Source organism: Lepisma saccharinum, chromosome 13 (assembly GCF_977018435.1).
Source record: "Lepisma saccharinum chromosome 13, izLepSacc3.1, whole genome shotgun sequence".
In the NCBI taxonomy this organism is placed as follows: domain Eukaryota; kingdom Metazoa; phylum Arthropoda; class Insecta; order Zygentoma; family Lepismatidae; genus Lepisma; species Lepisma saccharinum.
Window position 1 is genome coordinate 14099630 of NC_139241.1, and position 23398 is coordinate 14123027.

At 39.8% G+C, this 23398-nt stretch overlaps 1 protein-coding gene across 3 annotated transcripts in view; it reads left to right on the forward strand.

Annotated features, from left to right (window-relative positions):
• LOC145997184 (diacylglycerol kinase theta) overlaps positions 1-23398 on the forward strand; it is a 262475-nt gene that overhangs the window by 59129 nt on the left and 179948 nt on the right. For all 3 annotated transcript variants that reach the window (XM_083133895.1, XM_083133897.1, XM_083133896.1), the window contains exon 2: positions 22609-22688. In XM_083133895.1, coding sequence (XP_082990021.1) covers positions 22609-22688 — 80 coding nt within the window. The remainder of the gene's footprint in view (positions 1-22608; positions 22689-23398) is intronic.

Genomic DNA, 23398 nt, shown 5'->3' on the forward strand with positions numbered 1-23398 from the left:
GGGGCTATGACCTGAGACAGCAACACACGTGACTTATTAATATATACTAAGTATGTAATTATGAGTATTGTTAAAATTTTTACTAAAAAGAGTTTCAAAAGAAGATGTGCATGAACTAGGACAGTGGATGGGACGTTCTGGCTACAAATGGCTCTCACATGACATTCAGAACGAGATCATTGATATATTAGGGAGATCTGTTTTGCGGTCCGTGGTAGCAGATATTATAAGTCTAGAATATTTTGCTATTATGGTTGACGAAACTTGTGACATATCCATCCTTGGACAATTAATAAATATTCTGCATTCCAACTGTGAATAAAAATTTTGATACTTTTGAGGAATTCATGGGCTTTTATGAAATTCTGAACACTAAGGCCAAAACTTAAAAAAGGGAGAGAGTGAGTCATTCATTATTTATTTCGTGATCAGAGCCCCCCCAATGATTTTGACAAGTCGGCGCCCCTGCATATACACACACACACACACATTCATTTTTATATATATAGCTTGATTGATATAAATAAAGAAGCTTATTCTTATAGAGGTTAATGTTACTATTATTATTATTAATAATAAAGTTAATAGAAATATCAATCCGCAAATATATAAAAAAAATAACATATCACCCCCTCTCTAGAATGGCGATGAGATGGGTGATAGTACAGTCACAAACACATAGGGACGACACAACACGAGCCACTGACTGCGTTTCCAGACGCCAGAGCGTCGTTAGTCTGCAAAATGCAGTCCAGGGTGTACTATGTGGAAGAGAGGTTGACGTCAGCACAAAGGATCGCCGCTTGCACCCCAATCGCGAAAAGAATGAATGATGATATGATGAGATTGATGAAGGGGCCAGGGGCGGCTGAAGGGTAGGGTGACCGGGGCGCCAAACTGCTGTGTTCTTCAGTAGCGCCAAAACCTTAATTTTGATTATATAAACGTGACTACCTGTTTTAAGAAGAGTTGCTACAAAGCAGGTATTTCGTATTGAAAGCAATCACACGAGATGGCAGACAAGGTGAAACTAGAACAATAAATTCTTGTAGGATAAGTATCCATTTAGTGAAAGTAGAAATATGACAAAGATGTAGAAAATATGAAGGCGATGTATATGAATGGATATAGATAATGGAAGGAAAAACAGAAGTGGTTCTCATCATTCAACAATTTCAGGCCTACAGTCAATTGTTAGGCACGCATAAACATGTACTCAACGAGGAAATTTTTGAATTTACTGCTGCATAACATAATACAACAAAACTTGGTCCCTTACATTGACCTAAAAGGGATGAGGAGATAGGTGAGTGGAGATGGTTACATAATTTAGAACTGGTGGCTCAGTCGGTAACGCATCTGACTACCATGCTCAAGGTCCCGGGTTCGATCCCCGGCCGGTTCAAATCTGGGAACTTTTCTAACGGTGAAAGCGGCTCCGGCGCCCGCCCAGCGTCGAATAACATGGGTACCTGGGGGAAACCCTGGGGGGTAAAGGCGGTCAGGGGCGTGATGCTGATCATATCACCCCCACTCACGACCGGATCAAGAAAGTGTGGGGCGTTACCCCCACACCCCCTATACGCCTTCATGGCGTGGTGCTATGCACAGGGGAACACTTTTACCTTTACCTTTTTTATAATTTGTATTCATGTCCAGATATTATTAGAATGATTAAATCAAAAAGACTTAGGTGGGCAGGTCATGTGGCACGAATGGGAGAGGAAAGAGGAGTTTACAGGATTCTTGTTGGGAAACCTGATGGTAAGATACCTGTAGGAAGGCCAAGACGAAGATGGAGGGACAACGTTGAGATGGACCTAAAGGAAATCGGTAGGGATGGAAAAGAGTATATAGATCTTGTTCACGATAGGGACAGATGGAAGGCCTGTGTTGCTGCAGCCATGAACCTTCGGGTTTAAGGAGGCTAGAGAGTTAGTTAGTTTATAACATAATACAATAATCATGTAGCAATTTAAGATAAGAGATTACAGTTATTTTGATATCATCATGTAGGTATTAAATAAAAGCATACCCACAATAAACGTATGCTTTACGAGGGTCACTATTTATATTTTGAGCCTTGGCAACACTGATTGAAGTTAGGCGCGATTTGACGTTTGCACGGAATCGTCTGGCATTATTGACCATAACGTACTTCAAATGTTTTGTCAATAGCTTAATTTGTGTTGTTTATGTTGCCTTGGAGATTGCGCGACAACAATAAAATGGAATTAAGTTGTGAACATTTTCGTGCGATGATTTTTTACTATTTTCGACGTGGATTATCAAGACAAGAGTGCATCGATCAACTTACTTCCACATTTGGCGATGAAGCCCCATCCTTTGCCACTTTGAAACGCTGGTATAACGAATTTAATCGTGGCCGCCATTCGCTCACCGACGAGATTCGCGAAGGTCGTCCAAAATCAGTTGTTGTTCAAGAAAACATTGATGCTGTGCAAAACCTAATACTGCAAGATCGTCATGTGACATACTGTGAGATTGAGGCAACCATAGGCATTAGTTCCACCAGCATATATAAAATATTACATGATCATTTAGCTGTGAGAAAGGTATGTTCTCGTTGGATCCCACATAATTTGACAAAAACTCAAAAAGACGCTCGCGTCAATTGGTGCAAACAAATGCTCAATAAATACAATCGTGGTGCTTCAAAAGACGTATATAACATTGTAACAGGTGACGAATCATGGATATATGCATATGAGCCGGAACGTAAACAGCAGTCGACTGTATGGGTGTTTCAAGATGAACCCAATCCAACGAAAGCAGTTCGCGCTCGAAGCACATCGAAACAAATGGTCGCCTGTTTTTTCGGGAAAACTGGTCATGTGGCAACTGTGCCTTTAGAGGAACGTAGAACGGTCAACTCTGAATGGTACACAACAATTTGTTTGCCAGAGGTCTTCGGTCAAATACGGAAAACAAACAAACGCCGTCGGATCATTCTTCATCAAGACAATGCCAGCTGTCACACATCTCGTCTAACAACCGACTTTATGAACAGTCAAGAAATCGAATCGATGGGTCATCCGCCTTACAGTCCTGATTTCGCACCCAATGATTTCTTCTTGTTCCCGAAAGTCAAGAATAAATTGCGTGGACAACGATTTTCGTCGGCGGAAGACGCCGTTGATGCGTTCAAAAACCATATTATGGAGGTGTCTCAAGAAGATTGGAAAAACTGCTTTGACAAATGGTTCGAACGAATGCAAAAGTGTATTGACCATAAAGGAGAATACTTTGAAAAACAATAAAGCAGTTTTCAATGCCAAATTCCTGTTTTTTCATTGTTAGGCTCAAAATAAAAATAGTGACCCTCGTAACAGTAATACTTAAAGTATTTAAAAATAAGGCTATACTTTTTCTTATTTTGAACTGTAAATATGTAAAACGGTCAAGGTTTTTATTGTGAGTGTAAAGTAGAGGGGCCAGGGTGGAAAGTTAGGGAGGCTAAAAATCCACCTCGCTCGGGTGAAAATTTTATCTGGAGCGGCCCTGAGAGGGCCAATCACAAATAACACCCATGCCCAGACGGGATTCGAATCCAGGACTCCTGGCCTCGGTGCGTTCTGTGCCACCTACTCCACCACGGAGGTCGGCTGGTTTGGACACGTAAACCTGTTACAGTAAACCGAATCGAGTCAGGTCCGTAAAGGCTAAAAGAGGACCTCTCATCAATATTCCAGAATTCCAAAACTTACTCTATTTTATGCCCGTAAAATTCACTGATTGACTATTTTATGCCCGTAAAATTCACTGATTGACTATTTTATGCCCGTAAAATTCACTGATTGACTATTTTATGCCCGTAAAATTCACTGATTGACTATTTTATGCCCGTAAAATTCACTGATTGACTATTTTATGCACGTAAAATTCACTGATTGACTATTTTATGCACGTAAAATTCACTGATTGATTGATTTGGTTTGGTTTGCGTCGCTTCTCTGCTACTTCGGATAATCGCAAAGACGAGGATGAGTGATGATATGGTGAAATTGATAAAGGGGCATGCTCAGGCTGGGATTGGAACCCAGGACTCGTGGCGTTGTAGCGCGCTGTGCTAACCACTTGCCCACGGAGGTCGGTTTATCCCCGGGGAAAAAGTTTTTACTTGAGAACATCGAGGCTGTTTGTTTATAAATGCAATCCCAACCGAGGACCTAAAATTTCCACATCTCTGAGAATACAGTATGTACTGGGACAGCTATTTTTTTATTGTTCGACACTAATAGTAGTAGTGTATCTTACGTAGCTAATCTTAAGTTGTGAAAATGTTAATTGTTCTACAAGTACAACAATTAATGATAGAATGGGCATATTTCAACTGCGAGTTATAATCAATCTTGTAGTTTTTCGGCTTTTTAATAATACAGGGTGTCTCATAAATAATGACGCAAACTGACACAGGTGAAAGTACACGATAATATAAACAAAAAAGTCTCAGTAAACATGGGTCTGCAATCGAGCCGTTTTCGAGATAATCGCGAGTGTGTGATTACAAGCCGCCACTGACTTCATTGTTTGTAAACGTCGTCCTAGTTGGTTAAATGCTAATAATGTGTGCGAATGTCTGGTTACAAGCCGCCATTGATTGCATTTTGTAAACACCGAGTGCTTTACAAAAAAAACAAAAACATTTCCGAGACGTGGCGTTGCAAACAGAACATTTCCGAGAGGTGGTACGGCTTATACCCACACATTCGCACACATTATTAGCATTTTAACCAACTAGGATGACGTTTACAAACAATGAAGTCAGTGGCGGCTTGTAACCACACAATCGCGATTATCTCGTAAACGGCTCGTTTGCAGACCCATGTTTACTGAGACTTTTTTGCTTCTATTATCGTGTACTTAACCCTATTTCAGAATGCTCTATTACTTTTGAGACACCGTGTATATCTTAAATAGTGCCCTTTGTTGCTATTGTTATTCTACGGACACAATTTGAATGGACTTCTACTGCTCTCGATTGATTTGATTTATTTTACTTCGATGCGATTACCCCGGAGACGTAGAAAGTGGCCACTTTTGGCTAATCGTGAAGATGGGGATGAATGATAAGGTCAAAGGACAATCATAGAACACAAATGGACATCCACGCGAACCAAACGGAGGATTATACTGGTCGTGAGTCCAGACGGCAGAATCTCGTTGGGCTGCTGTTGTACTATGGGAATTGTGGATGACTGTTGGCTGCCATATCTAAGGTAAAAAAAGGTAAAGTGTTCCCCTGTGCTTAGCACCACGCCATGAAGGCGTATTGGGGTGAGGGGGTAACGCCCTAAACTTTCTTGATCCGGTCGTGAGTGGGGGTAATGTGATCAGCATCACGCCCCTGACCGCCTTTACCCCCCAGTGTTTCCCCCAGGTACCCATGTCATTCGACGCTGGGTGGGTGCCGGGACCGCTTCCAACGTCAACAAAGTTCCCGGATTTGAACCGGCCGGGGATCGAACCCGGTACCTTTAGCATAATAGCCAGACGTGTTACCAACTTTTTATTATTATTATAATTATTATTATTATTATTATTATTATTATTATTATTATTATTAAAGGAAAGCCCCTAATTGGAAGCTTCCCCCATCACACTTCATTCATTCATATCATTTTTACTCAAATTTCTAGTTCAGGACTTTTCAGGACAGACAATCACAAACATCCACGTCCAAGCCGGGAGTCGAACCCGGGACCTCTGGCATTGTGCTGAGCCACACCCCTTATAACTTTAATTAGTTTAAACAAGAAGCAAAATCAGTTCGATTTAGTCAGGCGATGCTTACTCAACTAAGTGTGTGTGTGTGTGTTGGGGGGGGTACCCTATTGAATGTAGAATTGCAGATTTAAGACGACGAAATGGCGGTAGAATTTTAATGTTTTCTTCGTCTTGCAGGTCTGAATAACCAAAGCCCGTTCTGTGTAAAAATTGAACATTCCATCGGCAATAGGGTCTTCATAAATTCCTTTTCCTTTGGCATGTAATTTAATAATTTTCGAGACAAACGGCTGCCTGGCATCCTCAGAACATGTTGATTCCACTTCGAAAGTATTCCACCATTGTTTCGACCTTGCATTTATTTCGGATTTCTTCACTTCTAATTTTGTCTTGTAAGGATACGTCACTTAAAGACAGTAAGAAACTCATTTGTGGTTTTTAAAATGAGGTTCAAAAATGAAGAAATAATGTTATTATTAATATACATGTTAATCATATGAATCTAATAATTCCCTGGTTGAAGTTGCCCGAGCTGAGATTTTGAGCAACGTGGCTCGTGTCGCTCAAAGCATACCATAGTTGAGTTGGCCCTTTGTAGTCTCAACTCCTCATATGCACTTGCATTTCGGTTATTTTGTGTCACTTTTCTACGACTCTTAAGGTAGTCGCATCCATGAGGATGCAGGGGCGTCGCCACTGGCTGGGTGGGCTAGAGCTCACCTTAAAGTTGTCTCAGCCCAACCTTCTGCCCACCCAAATAGAATTTATACGTATTTAGATAACGCAAAGTAACAAGCTAGCAAATAATTATAGTATAAAGCACAAAAAGTGGCCTTAACAATTGAATAACATAACTCGGTTTCACTTCAAAAGTGAAGAACGTTACTAGATTCTCCATTAGGTTGGTTTCCTTTGATTAAGAGCCTTTGTAACAGGCGGAATATTCTGTATCACTTATACTTACATAAAACAGTAAACGGTATATTAGACAATAGTTATTTCCTCAGTCAACTAGAATTCAATACGAGAAAAAGTAATTTACGTGGGCGAAACTTACTGATTCCGAAAGTTCCTAAAACCCAGAAATATAAAAGCAGCTCATTAAGTAGAATGTGTGATTTGTATAATAGGCTTTCAATGAATAAACAGGCCTTAGATTATCATTACCATTCAAACTATATTAAAAAAATGATTGAATCAGAATTATGACAACAAATATACTGTAATCATTTCGTTATCACTATTTTTTCCATTATTTCCATTATATTCTACAATTATACATCTATAGGTATTTTATATCTGCAATTATTGCACAAGTCTTTATTCTTGTATAGTGAAAGACAAGAGAAAGGACCAGATAGTTTAATTTCGTTATTGATTACGTAATTGATTACTTGTATTATCGGTTGATGTATGTGTATGTTTATATATTTCCTAATTGTATTGGTTTTTTGGTTTTTTTTCTGCCGTCTGTAATTGGAGGTTTACCTCTGTTGAGGGCAGTAAATTAATTAATTAATTAACATGCGAAAAATGATTAGGTGCGCCAAAATGATCCAATTCAACTTTTAACACATGTAAAAACCATGCGTAAGCCTACGAAAATAGGAAGAAAATATTGAATAAATTTCTTCAAAATGGTTATTCCAGAATTATTTTTAGTATTCCAGTAAATGTGACTAAATGAGTTTTGTTAAATTAAATCCTTTTCTTTTTTAATGTTATCGGTTGAATATATTTTTTCCATTTTACAAGCTTCGTTTGTCTTGTAAAAGCATAAAGAAGCTTTTCTTTAAGCGATGAAAGCTTATTTCGCTTTCTTTTTACAAAATACAGGAAATTATTTCGAATTTTGAACATTAATAAAAATTGCATACAAAATATTTGTAATAATTGCATTATAAGTCTGAATTTGAGCCATGAACAAGAATGCTGCATTACAGCACAACGTTCATGAACGTCGCTCCACCTTGAAATATTCCCCTGGCCATGACCACCGAACGAGAGCCCACCTTTGAGCCCACCCCAAGAAAAAATTCTGGCTACGCCACTGTGGATACGGCGATGAAATGGTAAAAGGCAGTAGAGTTATTCAAGTGTCTGACTGGCATGTCTATTAGTTTCAAACTTGTCATCCTCCCTGAAAGGGATTAGCATCCAGAACGTTCGGAAGCGAGGACATTAGTCGAAACAACGCGATATCAACTATACAATTCACTGTTGGAGAAAGAAACTAAGCGAAGACCATAGAACAAGACTGGGCAACCCGTCGCATTTGTGGAAGAGCTCTCTCGCATACATGTGTGAACCGCAGAGCGCTGGAGAGTTTTAAGAAGCGAGAGAGTGAGGTAAGAGACTTAGTCGGTCACGCCAGGTTCGTTCAGTGTGCAGGCGGTGAGCTCGCACCGCACGGGAGCGCTCGCTGGTCTCAAGTGCAAGCGAGTTGATCTAACCTGAAGTAGAGGAAATAATTGAGCGTGAACCAGTACTATGATAATGAATGGGGAGTTGAAAATCATATAGGATCACTTACAAAGCACGATCCATACCCAGGCACGGGACTCGAACTTAAAAACTTTGGCAGCTAAGTCGTGAGTCGACCACTCAACACACTAGATATCTAGCAGTATAGGAATTACATATTACACGAATCAATCTCGCGCTGACCTCCGTGACGATGTAGTTGGCACAGCGCACTACGACCTCAGGGGTCTTGGGTTCGAAACCGCGAGTGGCCTTTCAACAATTGCATCATATCCCTCATCCTCATCTTCGCGATTAGCCAAAGTGACAGAAAGCTAAGTCAAATCAACGACATCAATCAAAAGAAAAGAACCTCGTGCCATCCTGTATGGCATGAATTTCTTCGTTTGGTATTTTCTATATTTTAGTATATTTTCCTCCTCTGGTTGATCTCAACGAATGAGATAGGTGTTGATGTAAAGAAACACACAAATCCTATATTTTATGAGAGCGCAGGTTCACAACAGCAAAGTTGTGAACGTTATTTCATATCAGCCAAGATGTCCTGGTTTGATAACCGATGGAACACCTTCAGGTCATTCGAATCTCAGCCCTGATTAGACTCTAATCAAACCTTGCCAATGTCTTTTGACCCGACTTTTTGAATCCTCTCATCTTGATACAGTTAGACATCAATGGCTAACTTTATAATGAATACCGGTAATCTTAAGTAGCTCTGATAGGAGTAATATTTTTTTAAATTATTTATTTAGTTTATTGAACACAACAGGCGAATGCCTATTACAGTGTTCTACATTTTCTGCTTTGAGTTTGTAAATTTACAGTTTGATAAGAGATATTATTGTGCAGAAATGTAAATAAACATAAAACATGTCAACGCTAAATTAAATGTGTATACAACAGTTAACAAAGCGAGTTATATTAAAAATACATTTTAATTGAAGAGAGTGAAATAACATTTATGACTATTATGTACAAAAATAGCCTCCATGAATACAATATTTCAAATATTACAATGCACAACGTATTATCTTTACACTCAGTACGGTATTTCAGATATTTACCACCATGTACAAAAAATACATATATAAGGAGAGACTAATATAATAGATTATAAATTACATAAAATATGGAAATAAAATAAACACTGTAAAAATCAAAGATAGAAGATATTTACCTTCTAAACTGCAGTGAATTAAAATTGAATCTTTTGAGTTGAGACTGAAGCCCACATTCTTCCTGAGTATTATTTAAAAGAAAAACCTTAGGTTAATTATTAATTAACAATAAGATAATTTTACAGTGCGTGTTTATTCAGTTGCATATTGAACATAATGCAACAAGTGTGAGCCCATTTATAGTATTTAATATATGAAGAAATACATTAATTTTGTAAGAGGGAGTCAAACTTTTGTAGTGCTGTATACAGAAAAGCCCGAAGTACAGCACTTTTGCCCATACGCTCGTAATGAAATGTCACAAAGTAAATGAAGAAAAAGAAAATAATAAAAAAACAAGATGTTTGGCAATGGCAAGAAAGATATAAAAACATAAAAGCTAGTATAAGATAATAATACAATGTTAAAGTCCTATGTTAAGGAACAGAAAATCCAAACAAGACATGTATACATTCAGTTATTCTTAGTAAAATTATACTGAGTTATTAGATTATATAAAAATGACTTATGTCCATTATATTCATGCATTTCTGGTACTGTTCGACCATTAAAGTGATCCTCAAACTCTTTATAGAGTTGGTTATTAAGACCATATCTAGTAAGTTTGCATATTAATGCTTGATGATTTACTTTATCATATGCTTTAGAAACATCCATGTACTTGGTTAAGTCTGGTTAGAGAATTACAATCAGTCAAACATACTAAATTAGATGTCACTAATTTATCATTAACAAAACCATGTTGATTATTATTATCCAGAAAGCATTTAATATTGAAATAAAGGTATTTATATGTAATACTTCCAAATCTTTTTAGGAGGAATCTGTAGTAGGACTTGGTCTCTAATTTGTTAATGAGTCTACTCGTCTACCTTTAGGTACTCTGGGCGTATGCACATTAATTATACTGATATTGAAAATATAAGGTTTGCCATAACTATTTCAAGTGTAATTACCCCCAGAACGTCTTCTTTTGGAGACATTATGAATTGCAGCTTTTAATAGATTCCCGGGAAGCGAAATACAAGTGTAGGGCCCTGCTTGTGGTGGGAGAGTATCTGCCTCCTGCTTGTCAAATGAGCCGAAGTGCTCCAGGATGCGGCCGTAACTGAATTAGGCGTCTGACTCACTCTCTGGAGAAGATGCGTCACCTGACGCACGGCAGATGCATGCACGCGTTCGACCAAGGCCGGTTTGAAAGAAGGCATGCTGTGGAATCGATTGTGTGATTGTTTCATTGTTTAGTATTTTCTTCAATGCCCAGCCTTGCATGTTTGCTTCATTGTGTATTTGTTTCCTTAATTTAGTTGCTTCATTTTATATTTCCTTGATGGTGTATTTGTTTCATTAATTTAATTGCTTCGTTTTATATTTTTCTTCATTGGTATTTTGTAATTTCCTTGCTTCCTTTTGCATTTGCTTCATTGTGTATTTGTTTGCTAATTTACTTACTTTGTTGTGCATTTTGTTTCATTCATTTACTTGCTTTGTTTTGAAGTGGCATTATTGTTAATTTGTTTCATTAATTTCCTCTTCGTTCTTCATTTTTCATTGCATTCTTGCTACATTGTCTATTTGTTTCAATAATTTACTTGCTTCGTGTAGCATTGTGTATTATTTTTACTAATTTAGTTACTTTGTTTTGTATTTTGCTTCATTGGTTATTTGTTTCATTAATTTAGTTGGTTCGTTTTTCGTTTTCTTGTTTTTGCTTTTGCTTGCTTAGTTTCTTCACTGTGTTGTGTATTTGATTGATCATGTGTTTGATTCGGTGCGTATTTGCTTTAATGTATTATCCTCTTTCTTGGTTTATTATTTTTTGTTTCAGTGTGGATTTGAGTCATTCTGTTTGCATAATTTGATTGGCACTAAGCCTGATCTGCGTAAGCAAAGCCCATGAATGCATTCCATACTGCCACCTTGGGTATGAAGTTCGTGAGAGACGGAAGCAAAGATATCTCGTACTAAAAGCTTTCAGGCCGCGTCCGAAACGGCAGCAGATGTCGCCTACAGCACCGTTCCATCCGGGGACTCAGTCTACCTCCGTTGTCCGAATTGGCGGCAGACGTGGAGTCTGATGGAAGAGGTGGAAGGCGCGACAGATGCACGCTTCAACTCGCTATGACCCTGCGTTTGGCAGCCATATTGCCACGTCCGCTTTGCGGAGACAACTTTTACTGGATAGACAATGTAAAATGTAGTGATTCTTGGAGATTTTATCGATAACACCGAATGTAGAAAAATTGTAAAAGAAGAAATCATATGCCACATTTTTAATATGAGTAGTAAATAGGTGGAAATCATTGTGATCTTTGGTTGGCGTCTGCCTTCTGCTTCTGCACTGTGAGCCCCAGGGCGCGGTGAGTGACGTTCGGGCTGACACCTGGCGGGAAAAGTGACAACCGTACTGCAAGGGGGCATGTAGATTCGGACGACTTGGACGTGACCAAGGTAGATAGAGACGTGACTTCGACGGCACACAATAGCAACAGGAGAGGATGGGACGTAGCGCTTGCCAATCCTGACACTGCCTCAGACTCATCTCGGGCTGTGTCCGAAAGGTCCAAAAAGCAGGTTTGAAGTACGGTTTTGTCGGAAGTGACGTCACCTAGTGCAGTCCGAAAGTTTGAAGCAAATCCTCAGGACTCGAGAATTCAGACATGAATACTTGACTCGTGGACTTGTTGATTTGTTTGAAATCGTGGAAGTCGAAAGTCAACCAGATGTTGGTTGTAGTTGTAATGTGGGTAAATGTAAGTATAAAGGACTTTTGAAAACACTACGTGATTTCTATGATGAAAGACAAGTGTTTATAACGCGGAAAAAAAACAATGTGTTCTTTGTTTTATCTACTGATCGTATTTGGCTCTGCAGTCGAACTACAATTCTAAAGACTTTCACTTCCAGTCCACATCTTCGAGACCAAACTGCGGGACCGTTCCCGGAGGATGTTCGCTTCAAGTACGGTCCTCCACCTTTCGGACACTGCCTTGGTTTACAAATAAAGATATTTTTGAATACGAAAATATAACATGGTTCGTCTATTTTACACTCTATTTTTTTATCTAATGCACTTTTTACTTTTGTGTTTCTGTTCGAATACTAAGTTAATTTCTGTTATTAACAATAAAAATTAATAAACTTTCTGTTTTTTGTGACTTGAAATGAACGATGCAAATTTCCAGGTGGGAAAATGGGTGGGGGGGGGGGGGTTTCGAGGGACTCGTTAGATGTGGCGGCATTCCAGAGCAATCAGTCTTGACAGATGATCCTGAAATCCGGTGCACAGTGAGCTGCATCCTGGGAAACTCTTCGTGCGGCCATTGATCACACTGTCTTTCGCTTCCGAAGGGTCATTCACATTGGCAGGATGCATATTGAATACTGCTGTACGGTCATAAAGCCCAAGTACTGGTTGTTGTTACTTCAGCGCCACATTTCAACCTGGTGTTGAAAATTTGAACTACTTTTTTCCCCTTCAGCATTCGCTTCCCCATGGTCTCCATAGCCTCTATACCACGTTTCACCACAATCCGTTGCTTCCACCAAGCTCCAGACAGATTTCAGTAGGGGAGATGTAATTCTATGGGCCAGATTTTCACCTGGTGGTAAAAAATTGAACTAAATTTTTTGTCAGCATTCTCTTCCCTAGGGTCTTCATAGCCTCTATACCATGTTTCACCTCAATTAGTTGTTCGAACGGGCTCCACAGGGCTCTGAGTAAGGCAACTATATTTCTGGTCACCCTGTATGTTCGTAGCCCGAAGGAAATAAAATTCATATCACCATTAACGAAAATGTTTATGGTTACTCGGTACTCGCAAACATTAATTTGCAAGAGTGTGTAATCGTTGTCCTAATTAGGGACAATGAAATTATAATAATTAATAAGCAATTGATCTTATCGCCTTTGGTACCAGTGGTTCCTGGAGGGAGCTCCAAAATTTCTGTTTCGACCTAGAATCGTGAGGACAATCGGGAGGCTGCTTGACAGCAATAGTAACAGATAGCCAGAAAACCGTAATGGAATTCAAAATGTGTGAGAGTTAGGTAGCAATTTTCTGCTCAGTATGAGGTTCAGTCAATAAATAACGAGGCAGAGGATATTTTCGTAATGAACCTCAGAATTATTGTCCGCCACTGTTTAGGCATTTATCCCATTGTGACACCAGTCGCAAAATGGCATGCTCGTAGAACTCCTTTGGCTGCTGTTCGAACCAATTTCACATCTTGACGTCATCGTCCGATTGAAACCGTTGTCCCCGCAATACTATTTTGAGCTTACCAAAGATGTAGAAGTCAAATGGACAGATCTGGACTATAGGGAGGTGGCTCAGGACTTGCCACTTGAATTTTTTCAGACATTCATTTGTTGCGTTGGCTGTGTGTGGTTTAGCGTTGTCGTGTCTAGTGCTCCACTCCGCGTGTCGTCCCCGAGCGACATGCGTCCTTCGCGAAAGCATTTGTTCCACTCCTGCACTCTTGCCCGGGACATACAGTGCCCCCATGTATCCTTTCCATTCGTCGATGGATTTCACGACCCCCAACACCTTCCGCTGCCAAGAAGCGCACAATACCCCGCTGCTCCTCTTTGGATGCCTCCATTACGCGTCGCATTCAAACACGGAATGACTGGACACGGCCGATACTCGGTTAGCAGCCTTTGCGCATACCTTGCCAGACACGTAACGCCATCTAGCGGGGAGACGCGTGCGAATCAGTTTCGTCACACCTGTACCTCCATTTCGGGCCCGTCGACCCATTTCTAACTACCATAGTTTTGGTGTAATATCCTCTGCCTCGTTATTTATTGACTGAGTCTAATATTATACAGAGTCGTGGCTAGAAATTTCCGCACCAGAAGCGAGAATATTTTGTTGCCATGAATACCCCCACACCCATCCTTCCTGGTTGGGGAAAGTGTATTCCCTAACTAAACTAACTGAACCGAACTGAACAGATTTGAATCAAGCATTCATTGGTTAGTTCAAGTTTGATTTGTTTTAAAATCAGTTTGCCAATACTCGTGTGTGCTGTGCCTAGCCGAGCCGTACTGTTTGTGTCGAGCTGTGCTGTGCCGTGTCGTGCCTAGCCGAGCCGTACTGTTTGTGGCGAGCTGTGCTGTGCTTTGTCGTGCCGTGCCTAGCCGAGCCGTACTGTCTGTGGCGAGCTGTGCTGTGTCGTGCCATGCCGTGCTGTGCCTAGCCGAGCCATACTGTTTGTGTCGAGCTGTGCTGTACTGTATCGTGTCGTGCCGTGCCGTGCATAGCCGAGTCGTACTGTTTGTGGCGAGCTGTGCTGTGCTGTGTCGTGCCGAGCCGTGCCGCTTGGGACAAACTGTGCTGTGCTGTGCTGTGCCGTGCCGTGAGCAGAGCTCGAAGTGAGGGGAATACGGAGGGATGGCATCCCCCCGGCTATCTCATTGTCACCATGTTAAACCATGGAAGCATCCCCCAAGCTAACCCCAAGGCTCGAGTAAACATCCCCCAGCTAACATTTTCCACTCTAAGCGCTGGCCATGAGGTCGCAATGAGTTTCTTCCTTCCAATGCCACACCATGGACATCAGGAGAATCCCCCACAACACGTGCAAGATTGGTACGCAATCCAGAAAAAAGGAAAAAGTGAAACTAGATATTGATTCCAGAAATAGGCATGTACCACTCAAAATAGGCAATTGTAAGCACTATAAACCACAATTCCGTACTCCTAATCAAGGTGTCCCGTGTTCGATACCTCGTAGAGGCACATAGTGGTTCGGATCCCACTTTAAACTGTAAGTCCAGTGAACTTTAGCAGAAACTAAACTCTAACTCCCGAGGCTCTAAATTGGATTATTATTATTATTATTATTATTATTATTATTAATGAAATAGCCTATATTCGTGTACACACGAATAAAGTAAGCAAAACGAGCAAATTCACAGCTGTAATCTCTGTTCTCTGTAAGAACGAAACGAATGTAAACAAATACACGTACATCTGATAAATCCTATTGGTTGTTTCAATGTCAGCTGTTCAGTAATCTTTCGCGTAGTGCATATGATCTATATCACTCAACCGTTGAAGTTGCGCTGTACAGCTACTACCAATATACCTATTTTACCAGAACTAACACTTAGGAAAGGAACACGAGTCACATGGTTTCGTTTACATTAACTGCCTTTTTCCAGCACGTGGCGAATGGTTGGTTATAAGTAAAAAGGAGTCATTGTTTGGAAGCAAAGGTTGGTTACTTTTTCAAGAATACTAACTGTAACTAGCTACTTTTATAAGTAAGAAGCTGTAACTGGAACAGAGTTACTTTTTCCAATAGAAGGAACGTTATCAATAGTTTACAACACTTAAATTATTAATCAATGTGATGATTAGAGCCCGGAAGTTCAGGCATTTATTTTCGTTAAAATAGGCAGGCAAAAAGGCATTTATTATGTGGAAAATAGGCACTGAAAATGAAAAAAAGGCAGATTTGGAAGTCACTTTTTTTAAAAAAAAATTCTGGCAAAATGTTAAAATCTACATTGGGAAGAGCATTTCAATTTTCTCCGTCTTGATTGCACATAACTACAAGGTGTTTTTGTAAGTTCTCAACATTCATTGATAGTCGTCTGTCAGAGAGAATGTTTTTCATAATAGAAAATGATCTTTCTACTTCGACAGAAGTTATTGGAGCATACATAAAATAAACTAATGTAGCTGGACTCATTTCGGTAACAGCATTTTCACCTTTTAGAATATCACAAATTGTTTTCAATTGTTTCAAGTCCTCATTTGCACTCACTACCCGTTTGCACTTTTCCGCAACAGCTGACCCCTTTTCTCTTGGCACGTCCATCATCTGCTGCATAGATTCCTCGAAGATTTTCATGGATGTCTCTGGCAATGCACCATAATGTGCAAAAATAAACGACAGTTCATTCTTCAGTTCTGAATAGCACAAGAGTTGTTTTTTTTCCACTTCACGAATTGAAGCCGCTTCATTTTCTGGAAGAGCATCGATCACCTCACTGATTTTTTGAAGGTTGTTAGCATAATATATAGCTGCTGATATCCAGGTTCTCCATCTCGTCAAGACTGGTTGGGAAGGTAAACTAAGCTCAGGCGCAACTTCCTGAAATTTTCGGGTTCGAGATGGAGACTTCATAAATATTTTTTTGTGTTTGAAATCAACCTGTCCACTTCTGGATGCAACACTCTAACTTCTTCGGCGATTCTGTGCACTGCGTGGGCTACACATGTGATATGAAGCATGTTCGGGAAGAGAATTTTCAATGCTATGGCAGCCTTCTTCATATAGGGAGCTGAATCACTAATAAAAAGTAACACGTCATCATGATGTACACCATGTGGCCAGAGCAGAAGTAGGGAATTTGAGAATAACTGAGCTATTGACGAACCATTGGCTCTCTCTAGTTGTTCTGACGTGAGAAGAAATGACGAGGATTCTCCGTATGTTGGTTCCATAGTTACTATGATGACGTTGGCTATGTAGCGTCCCATACCGTCAGTACTTTCGTCTATTGAAATCCAGTTCTTCTTTTCACCAACTTCAGCACGAATTCTTTGCAGAGCTTCTTCGTAGCAGACGCTTAAATATGTTTTCCGCAGCGTAGATTTCGACGGCACCGTTTCTTTAGCGTATTTCTCCAGGAATTTCCTCAGCGACTTGTTTTCCACTTTCCAGAAAGGTGTTCCTGCTTCCATGAAAGCTTTGCACAATTCAAGAGAAAACTGAGATTGCTTGTTGGATGAAGTGCCCACTGTTGAAGTTAGGGATATCTTCTTCTGTCCGATCATTTTAGCAGCTGCAGATTTATGCTTGGCTGTTGACACGTGCTGAGATATAAAGTATTTTTTCTCATGGTTGGTTGTTTCTTCACATATCTTGCAGAGAAGAATAGTACCGTCTGTCGAAAATGTGCTTTCACCAAATTCACGCACGTAACCATGTAACTTACCACTTAATGGCACACTAAATTTCGGCATGATGACAACTACAAATCCTTTCCCTCCAAAGTGCAGAACTAAACTAAAGATAGAGAACTTGATTTTGGAATCCATGCAAAGGCCCTTGGGCATTAGTGCTGTCTGTTTCTTGTCAATAACCTCCTGACATGGATGCTGGACGTGATGACGTAATTGTGCAGGTGTTCTGCAACAGGTTTTCAGCAGTCAATCATGCACAAGGAAATGTTAACCGAAAGGCAATATCTAAACTTCCGGGCTCTAGTGATATTTAAGGTAGTGATTGCTGCTACAAAGGTTTAAAGCATTCAAACTTTTTGGAGTAGTAAATAATCTGTGGTGGTTAGGTTAGGCTTGTTGGGTTTGGTCCTCTTAGAAGAAGAAGAAGACAAAAAATGGTTTTAGCAGCAATACGGACCATAATATAAATACCTGTATGTGAAGACTTATATTGTATAAAACACTTGTAAGTCTTCATGTATTTATTCCATTACAGTTAATGGTCATTCATTGCGTGTAACTTGTTTGCAAGAAAATTCCAAGCAAAAGTAACTTAATTTCGTTTTAAAATGAGTAACTATAACAGTTATTTTTTGAACCAGGCAATTGAACTGTAACTCCGTTACTTTTAAGAAATAACTTTCTGAACACTCGTAGAAGACAGATTGTATTCAGAACCTGAGAGTATCGTTTAAAATGAGCTTTTTATTTTTCTGTTTCCCATCTGTTTAAAAATAAAATATCTGCAAAGGTTTTTTTTTTATGGTTAATACGAGGTGTAGGCGGAAACTCATGAGTGATCAAAGCAGGTTCAAACGTGCTTCTGTCGTACTTTAGGTTGTAATATGTCATATGTCAATATTCACCTTAAGTTGATAGCTTCTGAGCCCATACGATGCAAATTTTCGCTATGTTTATTAATGCCGGGGCAGAACCTCGTGTAAGTGGTTTTCCGCTTCTTACATTGGGTTAGCTGGAAGGGGAATCAAATTATTAGTTCGTTATTGCTTCGTACACTTCACTATCTGCTGTAGGCGCGATCTGAGGACGCTGTACAAAAGGTAGACACGGTTAGGTTGCTCTGTTCGTGCCTCCGCTCCGTGCTGTGATTGGGGATTTCGGGATTCTCTAGTTTTCCGCATCGTACTTGGCAACACTTGTACACCTACGCGGTTGCAAGTAGGGGTGTGCGTGACAGCATTTTTTGCTCTGGAAATCTCGAATTCTACACGTTATTTTCACTTTAAGATTGTTTTTGCATTTCTGGTACAAAAACTAACAATTTCCGATATGTCCCAGACATTTACAATGCAGAAAACGTCGAGGATTAACGATTTTTTAAAATGACCGTTTGGTATTTCCCGACTGCTCGGGATCCCGTAAAGTCGGGAATTCAATTACCGAAGTCGGGATCGGAACGGAAATTTTTTTTTCCCGATCTCGGTCCCGACTTTTCTGGATCCCGCACACCCCTAGTTGCAAGTGTGTGTGTCGCAGTGGCATACATAAATGTGGAATCATCAGGTCCGAACGGCCGTTGGTTGAAGAGAAATGACGTCAAATGTTAGTATCTGGATTTGTAGGAAGCAGAAGTGGATGCACAACTATGCACTCAGTTTTCATGCAATTTTCTACGGTGCGTTAGAAGCAATGTATTAATAATGAAATGCAGAAAGGTGCTAAATCATTTGCGTTTATTTCTGTTCACTGTGCCTTTCGTAATGAAAGAAGTTATATATTTTTCTGATGCTATGATTTTCCTGCATATGCGTTAACTTGCTTTCAAATATCTCTAAGAAGTCATTTTCATTTGGTGTATTTACCAGTGAGTGGGGTTGGCGTACAAATTCAGGCCGCCAAATTAATAAAAAGCTTAATTGCATATTACATATTCTTTTTTCTCCATGTATAATCTTATATGTGATTTAGGGAGGACCGGTCAAGGGGTTGCCTATTTTCTAGTTTGCAATGCTCTGCTGCTAAGAGGCTAAGGATCTCTCAATTGCTTTAGTACGTTGTTGCATGACAAACATCTGCCAGTGTCAGCAGTGAATCTGTGCTGCGTAGTTGCATACAGGTTGGGTTAAAGTTGTAGTTTTTTTTCCTTTCAGGCTTGAAATGTCGAAACGAGGCCTCAAGAGGGAAAAATAGGCCTTTAATACAAAAAAATGTTGCTTTGATATCCTGTGAAAGGGTTGGTGTTCAACTTTATTGTGTACTATTGCTGGTTATTGATTGACTTTAAGAAATGCTATTATACGTATTTATCAGTATTTGCTCCGATCCAGTTCCAAATAACATAACATATGTTAATTGCTATGTTTGAAAGTTAAAGAAATGTACAGGGTGTCCCAAAATATGTCTACCAAAATAAAAATAGAGATTATGCCGCAACAAGTACACTGAATGTAACGAAACTTTAACACTGGACTCGTTGATTGTTAGAATTTGGTGGTAATTTTTTCTTTCTGAAGTCAAGAAGCTGACATTCTGTAGTTATTGTGGAGAAGTTTCATCGACCGGCTGAGAATGACGGGGGGGGGGGGGGGGCTTATACATTAACATTATACATTAACGACTGCGTCGTCGCCTTGTAATCAAGGGGTCCCGTGTTCGATACCCGATGGAGGCACATAGTGGTTCGGATTCCACTTTAAACTGTAGGTCCAGTTCGATTAGCCTTACTGTGCATAAAGTGGACTTAAACACGAACTCAAAACATTAACGACTGCAACCAACAGTGATATAGATGAACCACCGCATTTGAAATTCTGGAATAGAAGCAGTGGCTCTACTGTCGGATTAAAAATTATAGATACTCGAGTTTGGACTAAAGTTAAAAATTAACCAGTAGACCTACATAAAAACGAGTTACATCAAAATTTAGCTTATTCAATTCTGCGTTAATCTATGCCAACCAAATTTTATTTCGAGCATGTCTTCTAATTTCTTATCATCGTGAGAACAGAGAAACGCCACTTTTTTCGGATTTTGCAAGCGGTCGCTCATTTTGAAATTCTATTAATAAAAAACGAATGGTCCGATCGAGATGAAATTTTAGTATAGTGCAGGCACAAAGGTTTTAAACACAATTCTTAATTTTCAGATTTTGAAAATTTGTCAAAAAACCGTTATTTTCAATTTTGCGAAACGACGTTTTCTTGGTATTGGTTAGTCGTACAAATACAATATTTGTCTTGTTTTGAAGCTCTTTGCATCTGTTGTTAAAATCAATTATCGTTGTCAGTTCACATTACGGAACCGATTCTATACATATTTTTATTCAACACATTAAAGATGTACGTGGAACACGGCAACACCGCACGCATTGTCTCGCTGGGGGAGCACGAATTTTCCATGGTTCAACGGACATGGCTGTCTGCGGTGTTGCCATGTTCCGCGTTTGGCTTTACCCCGCTGAATAAAAATCTGTATAAAATAGGGTTCGTAATGTGAACTGACAACGAAAATGGATTTTAACAACAGATGAAAAGAGCTTCAAAACAAGACCAATATTGTATCTGTACGACTAACCAATACCAAGAAAAAGTTGTTTCGCAAAATTGAAAATAACTGTTTTTTGACAAAATTTCAAAATCTGAAAATTAAGAATTATGTTTAAAACCTTTCTACCTCCACCATACTAAAATTCACCACGATCGGACCATCCGTTTTTTATTTATAGAATTTCAAATAGAACAATAGCAGTGTCGCTAGTCATATGCGTAACTAGGCGGGGGCAAGTGGGGCACATGCTCCCACAAAATTTTGAGGTTTGTTTATTAAAATTTACAAGTTAAGGAACCTGAGAAGCAAAGTAATAAACAGTAATACTATTTGTGATTTCGCAAACGTCACAGTTATTCAGCACGTAATCGTGGACGCTGTTTTTATGGGATGGAAAACTTTTCGAATCTCTTTCCTCAAAGTTAAGCCTCAGGTTTGATACTTTCCCCTCAAAAGTAGGCCCAAGTTTAATTCTACCCCTCCAAATTAGGCCCAGTTTATTTCTACCCACTCAAAATTAGGCCGTTTAATTCTGCACCCTCAAAATTAGGCCCAGTTTGATTTTACCCCTTCAAAATTAGGCCCACGTTTAATTCTGCCCCCTCAAAATTAGGCCAAAATTTGATTTTACCCCTTCAAAATTAGGCCCAAGTTAAATTCAACCCCCTCAAAATTAGGCCCAGTTTGATTCCACCCTCTCAAAATTTTGCCCAGTTTGATTCCACCCCCTCAAAATTAGGCCCAGTTTGATTCCACCCCCTCAAAATTTTGCCCAGTTTGATTCCACCCTCTCAAAATTAGGCCCAGTTTAATTCCACCCCCTCAAAAGTAGGCCAGTTTGATTCCACCCCCTCAAAATTAGGCCCAGTTTGATTCCACCCCCTCAAAATTTTGCCCAGTTTGATTCCACCCCCTCAAAATTAGGCCCAGTTTAATTCCACCCCCTCAAATGTAGGCCAGTTTGATTCTATTCCCTCAAAATTAGGCCCAGTTTGATTCTATTCCCTCAAAATTAGGCCCAGTTTGATTCTACCCCCTCAAAATTACGCCCGAGTTTGATTCTACTCCTCAATATTAGGCCTAGTTTAATTCTGTCCCCTCAAAATTAGGCCCAGTTTGATTTTACTATTTCAAAATTAGGCCCAGTTTGAATCTTACCCTCAAAATTAGGCCCAAGTTTAATTCTTCCCCCGCAAAATTAATCCCCAAGTTACGCCCACGTCGCTAGTTTAAGTCAAGGGGAAGCCTGTTGTTGGTACATTTTCCGAGGTTTCATATATTGGCGCTAGTATATATTTCTGCAGACATTTGAAAGCAGCACTGCTGTTATGGAAATTCCTTCGAATACAAAAAAGGCCTCTTCGATGACATAGTGGTCACGTCGTCGCCTTGTAATCAAGAGGTCTTGGGTTCGATACCCGGTGGAGGCACATAGTGGTTCGGATACCACTTTAAACAGGTCCAGTTCCAATTAGCCTCTCTGTGCATTGATTGGATTTAAAACCAAGTCAATTATGAATACAGATTAAAACGCACACTGAATTCTATGTCTATACTTCTTAATTACTCAATTGTATATCCTTTTTCTGGTTAGGTATATTTAGGGACACCCTGTATATACAGACAAATTGTATATTGTCAATGTTTGCCATATTCATGCTGACATTATTATTATTATAATTATGCATACTTACTATTTAACGTTTTTCTTGTCTCTTTTCTTGCAGTGTGCAACTTCGTTGTACACGATCGCTGCCTCAAAACCGTGGTATCGCCGTGCTCGAGCGTCGCCGCCAGTCTCATAAAGGTAAGTGAAGATGTTAAAAGGGGTCAAGGTGGGCCATGTCTCCCCGTTCTTTTAGGAAAATATTGAAAATCAACATATAATGCTACCATTATTACCATGTACAATGTTCTATGTGAACTGTCGAATTTTGAGAATTTTTGTGCAATCCCCTACCCTTGCCTCCCTTCTAATTTTTTTCTCGCGTCTTATGATTGTCACATTGTGGAAAACAAACGGAACGATGGTCAATTCGTCTACTATTTCTTTCGGCGTTGGGTGTACACTCACGTCACTCAGTAGTGCCTCTATTCGCTTCTTTACGCAGGATTGTTGTCCCAAGATGCAGTGCGACCAACATTGTTCGATTGCGACGGAATGCTATCCGGAAATCACCTGGTTGATATCCAGAGAAAATCTTTTCATCACTCACCGCCATGAAAGCTTCAATGATTATTCCATGTTTATAATACTGTTAAGAGGAGCAATTATGGGTGAACCGCCCCCTGGAGACAGGGTCGTCATTCCACCACTGGTTCACTGCAAAAACTCACTGCCCTTATAAAAGTTTCATTGCATGACAGCGACGCGATTCTTCCCCCCCCCCCCCCGTTGCACGTGACGTCGAGATGCCCTTCGTGACGTGGTGGAAAGGGCTATCTAACGCAGACCTGTTGCCACCTTCGTGAAATGAAGATCAACGACCAATCCAGGCGAGACTTAAGTCATGTTTC